The following is an 11,762-nucleotide window of genomic DNA, read 5'->3' as shown; positions in this document are numbered from 1 at the left end:
AGCACAGACCACTCCCCGCGGCAAGGGTCCGTCGTTCACCAGGTGTTCACATTGGAGCTCCCCTTCCTCTGTTTCCTCTCTCCATTCTTACATCCACCATTGACACTGGACAACGCCGTCAAGATGGCAGGCTTCCAAAAGATCATCGTCAGCTTGCTGGTGATGCTTACCTTCTGCTTCGTTTACTTCGCTCAGAACGTCGAGGCCGCAAAGGGACCCAAGATCACCTGCAAGGTGTACTTTGACATTCTGCATGGCGAGGAGGACTTGGGCCGCATTGTGATCGGCCTGTACGGCGGGACCGTACCAAAGGTATGCAGAGCTCCTGAGACGACAAGCGTTCGACAAAGACTGACAATATTGCTCGCAGACCGCTGAGAACTTCCGTGCTCTCGCAACTGGCGAGAAGGGTTACGGATACGAGGGTTCGACCTTCCACCGTGTCATCAAGCAGTTCATGATCCAGGGTGGTGACTTCACTCGAGGCGATGGCACCGGCGGAAAGTCCATCTACGGCGAGAAGTTCCAGGACGAGAACTTCAAGTTGAAGCACAGCAAGAAGGGTCTCATGAGTACGTTGGGCACAAACCAGGGAACAATACCAAGGACACGATCTAACCTCCTCACTCCAGGCATGGCCAACTCTGGCAAGGACACCAACGGTTCGCAATTCTTCATCACCACCGCCATCACCTCCTGGCTTGACGGCAAGCACGTCGTCTTCGGCGAGGTCCTCGAGGGCTACGACATTGTGGAGAAGATCGAGAACGTGCCTAAGGGCTCCGGCGACAAGCCCAGCAAGACCGTCAAGATCAAGAAGAGCGGCGAGCTGGAGGTGCCTGAAGAAGGTATTAGGGCCGAACTTTAGAGGCAAGCCAGGATACGTACGTCAGCCCCCAACGGCGTAGACTGGTGTTGAAGAGAGATGAGACGCTGACACGCGGTCGTCTGTAGGGCTTGAAGGCAGCGCCGAAGCTAGGATTCCTCTGGACGACAACGAGGTCTTTGGCGGCTCTATCAAGGATTCTGTCCTGGACTCTGCCAAGGACATCAAGGAATCCGTAAAGGAGTCTGTCAAGGGATCGGCAAAGGACGTCAAGGAGTCTGTCAAGGAACTGCCCAAGATCGCGACCGATTCACCCATCTACACTGGATCTTATGAAGGCTTGGGCCTTCTCATGAAGCTCTTCCTGGTCGGTTGCGTTGTTGGCATTTGCTATATCTGGATTCAGTCGCACAAGCCTCGTCGTTCTGTTCCAGCTGGTCGACATGGTGCCTACGAGAAGACTGCGTATGCGTGATGTAACATTTATGTAGCAATTGATATCGCGACACCTTTCAGCCCAATTCCCGCCGTCCGACGTACCGCTTTGCTCTGGCATGCTTCATAACGCCGAGCTGGCCCGCAGTGAACCGAATTACGTCTTCGTACGCCGTCCGAACCCACTTCAGGCGTCATATACGAGTTCGACCTTACCGCCAGCAATTCTCCCGACGCCATTCGTGACAACCAAACTTCGATACCTCCAAGCGTGAGTCCAAGCCTTAAATAGTGGTCCGCGCTGTCGATCACAGGGGATCCAAGCTGAGTTTGGTCCACTTGTGAACAGTGCCAGCGAGCCACCCAATCGCCGAACTACCACGGCACCTCGGCAACATCATGTCTTCAAATCTGTATAAAAGCAAGACACGAGGTGCTCGAATCTGTCACGAGTATCAAGCAAAACTCACGGCAGACTTCCATCACCCACACCGCCCGCCAAAATGAAGCTCTTCAACCTCCTCGTCCTCGCTCCCCTTGCCCTGGCAGCTCCTCTCACAAAGCGCCAGTCCGCCCAGGCTACCAACCAAGGAATTACCAACATTGATACTGCCGTCCGCGAGCTCATCACTCAGCTAAATGCCTACCAAGGAGGCATCCTCGAATCACAGCCCGTCATCGACGCTTCCGTCAACATCCACAAGGTCAACCGCGACGCCAAAGCCGCTGCCGATGCGAGTCCGAGGTTCAACCAACAGGATTCTCAAGTCATTGTGAAGAATGTGATGGACAGTGTTGGAGTGTCGATTCCGCAGGCGGTGGAGATTATTAAGGCGAAGAAGCCGTGAGTCGATCCTGTGTTACCTGGGTCGTGGAAAGTTGAAGCTGACGTGTGCTAGATTGTTCGATGAGGCACAGGTCTCGAGCCTGGTCAAGGCTACGATCGATCTGTTGCAGTATGATCACAGGACTTTCTCGGCCTCAGTGGGAGCCAAGCTCACGCTGACGACTCTGCCGGGCGGTCTGGCCGGCGCTGGTGGGATTGATGCATCTTTGACTGGAGCATCGTTGTACTACACCGTTCCGTAGAAGATCAATGGCAATGTGACCGATTTGAGAGACGTCAGTTATCACTGCTTGTTCCCTGCTGTTGTTATACCTCCCTGCTCATTCGTTGCTCTTGCTCGGCGCTCGGATTCCGAAACGCACGTTCTCGCTTCAAGCGTCTGCTTTCTTCGAGTATAACTCGAGCGAAAATCCTTTTGATAAGTACGATTCCCTCCTTTAAGTCGAACGCCTTCCCTTGATCATTGCTTATCTCATTCATGATTTCTTCCCTCACCTCAAATAAAGTTACCTCTCCTTCTTTTTAGTCTTAGAAGACTCCGGCCATCAAGTGAACCGAAGGTACTTCCCTTAAGTAACAGTACATCCCCAAAAGCAACTGTCCCTCCGTTACCTCGCCTTCTTTTCCTCGAGCACGGCTACTTGCCTCGAGCGCGACTACTTCCCTCGAGCGCGACTACTTCCCTCGAGCGCGACTACTTCCCTCGAGCGCGACTACTTCCCTCGAGCGCGGTTACTTCCCGTGAGTGCGAATGTCTCCGTCGAGTACGACTGTTGTCTCTTGCTCGAGTGCGTCCGAATCTTTCCCTCGAGGTGTTCTTCGACTCCTTTCCTTGCTGGACCGTTCAAATCCTTCCCTCGATCGTGAAGTTTCCTTAATATACGCTTCGATTAGTAACATCATCGAACGACGCACAAACCTCCCGGCGTCGGCAATGACCTTTCTCGCTCCTCTACCGGAGTGAAGCGGAAAGAACTCCACCGTCGCTCCTGCTGACTCATCGACGACAGCGGCGACAGCGGAAAGCTCAACAACAAGCTCAACAACAAACGCAGCAGAACTTCACTTTTCCTTCCACTAACAACAACACGCACAGCGTACGTCTCCGCCTATTTTGCTTCCTTTGATTCACCGCTGACCATACCACTAGGCACATCACCATCATGAGCAAGCCAGCCATTGACACTCAGGAGGCCGTCCCACCACCGCGAAAGCGCTATCCGTGGTCTCGACCATCACCACCACCGACTTCTCTTTCGCCGCCGCCGCCACCCCCTCCGCCGCCTCCTCCACGGAAGCGCTATCCGTGGTCTCGACCATCACCACCACCGCGGAAGCGCTATCCTTGGTCTCGGCCAACACCACCGCCACCTCCTCCGCCCACGCCGCCTCAGCAGCAACTTGTCCATGTGCCCACCGAGTCACGCATCCTTCGCTATCCTCCACCAACCGGACCGCGGGTTCCGGACTACTACCAGCCAGAGAGGAACCAGGCGGTGTTGGGCTACCACTATTACAAGGAACATATCGACAAGTGCCCTCCACCGCGCCACAACCCCTACCCTCGGCCAGAGCACGTCGGCCCACATGGCCGCAGAGATCAAGAAGACGCACTCGAGTGGGCCCGGCGGAGTTATCCCCGCGGCGAACCTCTCTACTTGCTGCCTAACCCACCAATCCGCCGGTCTCCAAGCTCTTCGTACGAATCGGAGATGCCGCCGCAGGAGTCCATTGTGGATTTGAGCCGAGTTTGGGATACCACCAGTGGCGAGTGGCTCTATCGGGATGTCAACTACCATTCCACTCCCCAAGATCCCGTGCCCGCAGAGAATGAGCAAGCGGCGGAAGGAATTATGTTGATCGAGCAGCTCGCGCCCGCAGAGAATGAGCAAGCGGCCGAAGGAATTGGGTTGGTCGAGCAGCTCGCGCCTGCAGAGAATGAGCAAGCGGCCGAAGGAATCGCGCCGATCGAGCGGACCATCTCCATTCGACTCATCTGGATCTGGATCGCCATTATTCTCTGCATCGGAATGCCGATCTTTGCCTGGTTTCGCGGGACTGGCTCTGGATGATGCTTGCTATCTGGACCTGGACTTGGACTGCCATGCTTTGCCTTTTCTATTGCTCTCTTTCTTGCCATGCTGCCATGCCGGGTTGCTGCTTTTCACGTGCGAGAATGCTCGAGTTCTTTGAGAGCGTTGCGGGCGGTTTTACTGACACTTTCTTGCCGCGGATCAGATGCTTTCTGGGACCTTGAATGCGCTTCTTGCATGGGACCGTGGGAATGGGACGAAAAGCAGGCGTTTGAGAACAGTCGGTAAGAAGGACAAGGAAATGCTGATCTCGAGACCGCTGACTTATCGTACAGGGAGCAAACGATGGCATAGCTCACAGCAGAGAGGGTTGCAGGCTTTCTGCGAATTTGGGGTGCGCTTCTCCCATGGGAATCAGACGAAAGACAGGCGTTTGAATCAGTCCGTAAGAAGGAGACAATCCGTAAGAAGTGAAAATGAGAAGTAGACTGACGTGCTATACAGTGGAGGGAGAAGTAACATGGCTCGCAATGAAGAGTGTTGAATGCTTCCTGAGGAATAGCGGCGAGACGATGGCGATCAGATGGAAAGCAGACAGTTGAGGTCAGGCCGTGTCAATGAGAGGGTATCGGGAGGAAAACAGTGGCATTCGCACGTGAAGTTGAAGTGATACCTGGAGAGTTCAGCCTAAGGCATTTTGCGCTGCCTCGGCCCTGCATGGGGGCTCCACAGTTTTGATCGTCATCTGAGAAGCCAACAACCACAGATTCCACCCACGTTCCTGCCTTTTTCGCCATATGATCCCCAACGCATAAGTTACTCCCTCCAGTCTCTACCTTTGCAGTTCTTGTTTCTTGCACTCAACCACCACATCACCGCTGCCGCCACCGCCGGCATACTTCATTTCGGCCAGCCATAAAGCAAGAACAAAGGACCGGACATCACATCAATATTCTTCCCGCAGTATTTGCCTCACTGCGAACACCACGCAATACATTCAATCACAACCACGGATGTCGCCCTACTCGACCATGACACAGACGACCTACTGTACGAGGACGACAAGCGCCACAGCGACCTCAGGTTCCGATACGCAAGAAGAACCAACTCTCGGCGCATCTTCAGGCTCAAGCCTCGACTCCGATATCCGACGAGCACGACAACGGCGACGACATTCTTCATACAACCCGCGATCATGGAGCTCGGAAAGAGAGAATGCACAGATCGCCATGGATGGTTTTCTGAGCGATCTGGGGAGAAGGTTGGAAATGCTGGAGACATATGGACATCTCAAATTGGACGAGGGTGTGAAGAGTGTACATGAGACGTTACGGCATGTCCACGACCGGTGTCTGCATGTCTCGGACGACATCCTTGACGCAGGACGGAGGCGGTCGAAGGTCTTGGTGGACACACTGGAATCGCATTATCGGGATGCTCTGACGAAGAAGGATACCCTCGAGCAAAAGGTACAGGAGGGTGTCAAGATGTTGGAGTATTCTCTGGCCGCTCTCGAACAGCGAGCATACCACATGCGTAAAGCGGGCCTCACGGCGACAGCCCACGGGATGATCGACAGCAGTATCGCATACATGGAGACTGGAGCGTTCAAAGCCAGCGAAATCGTCTCCGAAGGTGCCGAAGCCGCTCGCCGAGCCAAAGAAGCCCTCAAAGCAAAAGTCGATGCCGCTATCGTCCATGCCCGCCAGCATGGCCTCATATCCTATGAGATGCTCCCAGAACCATGGCGAGTGAACCCGCACATCAAGAATGGATATCGTTTCTCTGAGACCAAACTCGACTGCATCCGGTCATGCTTCACAATCTCCAATGAGACTTTCAACATCTGGTCCCACGCCCTGGGTCTGGTCATTGTGCTCGCTCTTGCTTTTTACGTCTACCCCAAGACGCCCGCTTTCACCTCCGCCACGCGCTTCGACATCTTCATCGCGGGCTGCTTCTTCTTCGCTGCGTGCAAGTGCCTTGTCTGCAGTACGATGTGGCATGCCATGTCCTCCATCTCGAACCAGACGCTGATGGAACGCTTCGCTTGCGTCGATTATACCGGTATATCGCTCTTGGTCGCCGCTAGCATCGCCACGACTGAGTACACTGCCTTCTACTGCGAGCCGACGTCGAGGTGGATTTACTTGTCAACGACGCTGGTGTTGGGCATCGCGGGTGTCATCCTTCCTTGGAATCCGACATTCAACCGTGCAGACATGTCGTGGGCGAGAGTGGGTTTTTACGTCACCCTGGCCGCAACAGGATTCGTGCCGGTCGCTCAACTCACGTACCAACGAGGGCTGGCCGCGACGCTGTACTTTTACGCACCGATCGTCAAGTCCATTGCGGTGTATCTTGGTGGTGCGATTCTTTACGCTGCAAAGGTGCCGGAGCGTTTCCTTCCTGGATGGTTCGACTATGCGGGTGGCAGTCATAATATCTGGCATATGGCTGTGCTCGGTGGCATCATCTTCCACTATTACGCGATGCAGAGTTTCTTCGGCGAGGCTTTCCGAAGGGCCGAGTATGGGTGCTCATTGTATTGAGTGATTCGGTGGACGGCATACTTTGAGCTCCGAGAAATGACATGGGTTTGAATTTAGCGGGAGTTTTGGCGTGGAAGGGAACAGCACGGAAGCACTGCCACAAGAGGCACGCGGCGTGACATTGATCACTTCAGAGGGATGGAAAGGGACGTGCAGCGTTTTGAGCGTGCATTGGGTGACATTCTTTTGCATCTGTCGCCGCATAGAGTGTTCGTTTTCGACAGCAATGAAACCCACTATCGCAAGACTTCTTTGCGCTACGAACGTTGTATGAATATTCCATGCTTCCCAAGGTGCAGTCAGTGTCAGTACTAGCATGAGAACCACGGAGGCAACGCTCTTAGACATTGTCGCGAATGCTGGCAACATTCAATGCAAATGTTCGGATCTGCGGCATTCCCGCAATGATACCCCTCCCACTTCCATCTCGCAAGTCAGCACCCTCATGTCAGGACCTTGACAAAACAACCGCGGCTTGCCGCTCTACGTTGGATAAAGGAATCATCAGGACTCTTCTTGTGGGAACACGTTTTCTCACAGCGTCTTGCCGAGTCCTTTTGATCCACCGCCACGATGTCAAACACCGACATCATCTTGACTCTGCTGAAGCTAGGCTTTCGCATCCTGGTCGCTGTAAGTGAATACAACCCAAACTTTATTCGACGACACTCCCTTGCTGACCACAGTACAATCTCCAGGGCATTGGACTGTCAATCCTCACACTCCTCTACAACATCTCGCCATTTCATCCGCTCGCGAAATATCCTGGCCCGATTCACTGGCGAGCAACTCGGCTCTTCGCATCTTACCATCATTCTACAGGTGACTTGTACCAGGTGAGTGACCAAGTGTGGAAGGCAGGCCGTCGCTCTCCTAACCGGACTGCACTCCCAGTCACTGGGGTGCAACTCGTGTCGTGCAGTCTGAGCGGGATTCCGGAGAAAGAACATGTCCCGGGACCCTCCTTCGCCCGATTCATGTTTGAGTCATCTGCTAACTTCGATAAGCATATCGCCGCTTTTCACGACCGCTATGGGCATACCGTTCGCGTCGCTCCGGACGAGCTCTCATTCACCGATCCGGAAGCATGGGCGCAGATTTACAACTCTCGTCCGCAACTCCCCAAGTCCACTTACCACTTCGGAGAGCTCAGCAACGATCGCTTGCCCACGAGTATGATCACTGCCCACGATGCGGAACACAATCGTTTGCGCAGGCTGCTCGGTCCGGCCTTCCAGAACAGCAGCATCGCGGAAGTCGAGCCAGTTCTGCAGCAGTACTTCGACCTTCTCTGCAAGCAACTCACCATCGCGAGCCGCGAAGGTTCCCAGGACATAGGCGAATGGTTTCTCTGGGCCCTCAACGACGTGATTGGTCATCTGGCGCTCGATCAGAAATGGGAGTGTCTGGAAAAGCGGAGGCTGCATCCTTGGCCTTCGTATCTGCTCAACGTGCTGAAGCTGAGTGCGGCTGTCAATCAATTCCGGCGATGGGGAGTGACGATGGACATGCTCATGCCGTTCATGTCGGCCAAGTCGAGAACCGACGCAGAGAACTTTATTGAAATTGCTCACGACGCTATCAACGAGCGACTTGCCAAGGAAGAAGATGAGCAGAAGAGTGATACAGACGGCTCCTCAGCGCGGCCGGACATCGTCGGATTGATAACACGGGAAATGAAAGGTGGAGACAAACTGACCAAGGCGGAAGTGACATCCAACTGCGTCCTGATCGTTGGCGGCGGTGGTAAGTCTCTGAAGGGTGCAAGGCTTGCGGCGCCCGAGATTGTCTCGGCCTGTTGCAGGTCTAAGTCTGAATCGCTGTGTTGTCCGAACATCGCTGACTCTTATATTAGCGGAGACTACGGCCACCTGCCTGAGCTCCACAATGTATCATCTCTGCAGCACGCCGAGGGTGATGAACAAACTTCGCGAGGAGATCCGAGCGCAATTCTCATCGTCCGAGGAGATTACCCTTAAGGCAGTCCAGGAAATGCCGTACTTGAAGGCGACGATTGACGAAGCCTTGAGGATGTTTCCCGTCGCCTCGTACATCTGTCCACGAATCACGCCGAAGGGAGGACATATCGTTGCTGGAGAGGTCATTCCCTCCGGGGTGAGTAGGATTTGGAACTTCCGGGAGACAACTCGCTGACAGTTGACAGTTCAACGTCACAATGGGTCAGTGGGCCATGGGTCGATCGAAGCACCTCTTTGACAACCCGAACGAGTTCAGACCGGAACGATGGGTCGACTCGGAAGTGCAGGATGCGTGTGGGCGGCGTGTAAACGACATTCTCAAGCCATTCAGCATGGGACCGAGAGATTGTGTGGGCAAGCTGTGAGTCGAGCATTTGTGTCGATACCTCCGTTCTCCTGCAAGGACTGCACACACCAAGCCACTGTGCGTCAAGTCGTGCGGTGTGGTTCGAGCGGGACGATGGAGATAAAACCTTCAACGTGTGCTAATGGTTTGAGCAGGCTGGCGTTGGCTGAAGCACGCTTAGTTACAGCAAAGCTACTTTGGCATTTCGACATGGAATTGGACGGTGATCACTCTACCTGGGTGCAAGATGCCAGATTCTATGTATGCCCGCAGACATGATGCCGTCTGAGACCTCTTTGCTGACTTTGTCTCAGGTTCTGTGGCAACTACGGCCGCTCAAAGTGAAGCTCACACCAATCAGGACGTGAGAAGCGATCGATCTATTGCCTACGGGCATCACCCCGAAACCGCATCCCGTCATTCAATGAAAACCTGCTCATCATCTTGCATTTCCACGTCCTGCACGAGTCGTCGTCTTCATGTCCTAATACGCCAAGACGTAGCATTGCTCCTACAGGATTGCAGAAGTGAGGAGAAGACAGCATTCCGATGCCCGGGATATCCCAGCATGACCGCAGGTAATAGATGAAAGTTGCACGTTGTTGCTGATGCCGTGATCATTGGTCGTCCGAGAGACTCCTCCGCGTCTTGCATACGCAGTTGATGTTGCGGTTCCATGGCTGAATGGAGAAAGAGGAGTCAAGCATCCTTCGCCGGTGCATGTTAAAAGGTTGGTCCTCGCCCAAAGGGAGTTCAGTTCTCGTGCAATTCTTGCAATAGCTTCTCCCAAAGCTCGACAGCACTCCATCAACAACCTTCGTTCACTCTCGTCCTCAAGCATGCCGACGACCAAACCAACTTCGCTGCTGCTAGCGACCCTTCTCCTCACCTCCACTGTCGCCGGGACACCGCTCAATGATCGCGCGCCGATTGCGATTCAAGTGGGAGTGTGCAGTTACACAAACGACCCGCTCAACGGAGGGTGCAGACTCGGAAACGGGGATATCTTGTTCTGCGACTATGGTTCGGTACGTGGAATCGCCAGCAACGACTTCTTTGCCTTTCCTTGCGACGACTCGTGGGACTGATTTCTTGTCACTCGTGAACAATAGTGCCTCGACTATCAGCTCGATCCTTTGCCCGGTGGTTGCACGTACGATGATGCGGCCAAACCTGGACTTCAGGTCAATTGTCCGAGCACGGATTAGCAAGTGGAAAACATGAGGAGGCAGCAGTGCGGGAGAGCGGCTTGTTGGCACGAGACTTGATCGATCAGAGGCTTTTTCTGTAGCGACAGCACAGTACGGAAACTTTGTGATGGCAGTTCAATCATTCGACTCGTGCCGCGCGGGACCTTGTCGCTTCAAGTTGGGACAGGACTAGTGAAGGGGAGAATGTGGACCAGTCGTAGGACGAAACAACTGACTCCTCAATACAATCACTCCTTATCACCAGGTGTTTCCACAGCTTCGCCCAAGGCTTGATCCCACCATCTCTCGTCCATCCACGCCTGCTTGGCGAACATGCCGCGCTACTTGCACACGTACATGCAACATTTTTGGCCGTACTGCTAGATGACCTGTGCGTCTACTTGGCCGCCTAGTGGCACGCCTACCTGTACGCCTGTTTGGCCGTACTGCTAAACTACCTGTCCTCGTACTCGTACGCCTCCTTGTACGCCCTTTAAGTTGTCTTGCTAAGGTGCTTGTCCACGTACTTGCACGCCTATTTGGCTGTCCTTCTCCGTGTGGACACCGATTGCCGCGGAACAGGCCAGTGCGATATCCAGATCCTCCACTTCCTCGTTCCTCTGCTTACTTGCAGCGCAGTAGACGAAATTGGCTAATGGAGATATTAGAATATCCTTGACCTCTCGATCCGTCCCTGGGCATGTCCTTGTGCCTGGGAAACAAGGCGACCCGTCCGGTGCGCTCACACGCCGTGGGAGTCGGCAACTTGGACAGAGATGACACCTTCATCCATACGGACCTCGATTGTCGCCTCCACCCTCCGCCTCGTCGCTGTCTGCGCTTCCGCCGCGTCAGGTCCTTATGCTCCGTACCAGAACATGTGCTATTGGTAGTGCCCACGAATGCTTTGTGTTATGTGCCCGCCATAAAATCTTCTCATGGACTCGAGCGTCGTTTCGTGCGGCACACTTCCTTCCGGAAACTCGTGGCTCTCGACGCGGCGCTTTTGGATGGTGGAGAAAAAAGTGGGAACGGAAAGGTGAGAATGAGCGGAGGTGGAGGACGCGAGCAGAGCGTTTTTCAGGTCGGAGCTTTTTCATTTTGTTCGCCTCGCAGTTCCTGACCAACATGGAAATGTCGACCGAGGCAAATCCAGCTCGCAACAGCTTGGATCATTGCAGCATCGTTAGTCTGCCAAACCAACTTTTTGTGTATTTCAGTCATTCTTTCTCTCGCTCGCAATACACACCTGATCCTCTGGCGCGAGAACGATTGCCACTATCCTCCAGCTCAAAGCTGATAAACAAGCGTAACCCTGCCGTCCTCATCGCTCATCCCAACCTATGTCATTGTCAGCTCAGTCCTTCCACATCCTCCAACCACCCTCATACAAGAACTCACCTCTCCCAACGTCCTCCCTTCATCATAACCTCCCCTCTGCCCATCATAAAAGCACCGATGGTTCCACACCAAGAACTGCGCATACTTCGACACCTCACAAGCCTCCTCGATCAAGCCGGTCAATTGCTTCACCGTAGTGGACTCGTGGACTTG

The 11,762-nt window shown here is 54.1% G+C and overlaps 4 protein-coding genes across 4 annotated transcripts; all 4 read left to right on the top strand.

Annotated features, from left to right (window-relative positions):
- Nucleotides 1-162: 162 nt before the first annotated feature.
- MYCGRDRAFT_44978 (uncharacterized protein) lies at nucleotides 163-868 on the top strand (the record flags this gene model as incomplete). Its single annotated transcript, XM_003851137.1, has 3 exons — nucleotides 163-312; nucleotides 371-572; nucleotides 633-868. The coding sequence occupies 3 exons, from the start codon at nucleotides 163-165 to the stop codon at nucleotides 866-868; spliced, it is 588 nt and encodes a 195-aa protein (XP_003851185.1).
- Nucleotides 869-1,764: 896 nt separating this feature from the next.
- On the top strand, nucleotides 1,765-4,180 carry MYCGRDRAFT_110156 (uncharacterized protein; the record flags this gene model as incomplete). Its single annotated transcript, XM_003851138.1, has 7 exons — nucleotides 1,765-2,105; nucleotides 2,161-2,297; nucleotides 2,351-2,383; nucleotides 2,635-2,668; nucleotides 2,741-2,896; nucleotides 3,119-3,205; nucleotides 3,259-4,180. The coding sequence occupies 7 exons, from the start codon at nucleotides 1,765-1,767 to the stop codon at nucleotides 4,178-4,180; spliced, it is 1,710 nt and encodes a 569-aa protein (XP_003851186.1).
- A 992-nt stretch (nucleotides 4,181-5,172) lies between these two features.
- MYCGRDRAFT_100730 (uncharacterized protein) lies at nucleotides 5,173-6,693 on the top strand (the record flags this gene model as incomplete). Its single annotated transcript, XM_003851139.1, has 2 exons — nucleotides 5,173-5,224; nucleotides 5,297-6,693. 2 exons carry the CDS (start codon nucleotides 5,173-5,175, stop codon nucleotides 6,691-6,693), a joined length of 1,449 nt encoding a protein of 482 aa, XP_003851187.1.
- A 475-nt stretch (nucleotides 6,694-7,168) lies between these two features.
- Nucleotides 7,169-9,452, top strand: CYP-43 (putative P450 monooxygenase; the record flags this gene model as incomplete). The annotated part of the gene is made up of 7 exons (XM_003851140.1): nucleotides 7,169-7,326; nucleotides 7,392-7,529; nucleotides 7,701-8,439; nucleotides 8,549-8,808; nucleotides 8,858-9,033; nucleotides 9,174-9,279; nucleotides 9,333-9,452. The coding sequence occupies 7 exons, from the start codon at nucleotides 7,267-7,269 to the stop codon at nucleotides 9,384-9,386; spliced, it is 1,533 nt and encodes a 510-aa protein (XP_003851188.1).
- Between the last annotated feature and the right edge of the window lie 2,310 nt (nucleotides 9,453-11,762).

This window comes from Zymoseptoria tritici, chromosome 7 (genome assembly GCF_000219625.1).
Source record: "Zymoseptoria tritici IPO323 chromosome 7, whole genome shotgun sequence".
In the NCBI taxonomy this organism is placed as follows: domain Eukaryota; kingdom Fungi; phylum Ascomycota; class Dothideomycetes; order Mycosphaerellales; family Mycosphaerellaceae; genus Zymoseptoria; species Zymoseptoria tritici.
Note: the sequence above shows the minus strand (reverse complement) of the source record. Positions and strands in the feature narration are given on the sequence as shown.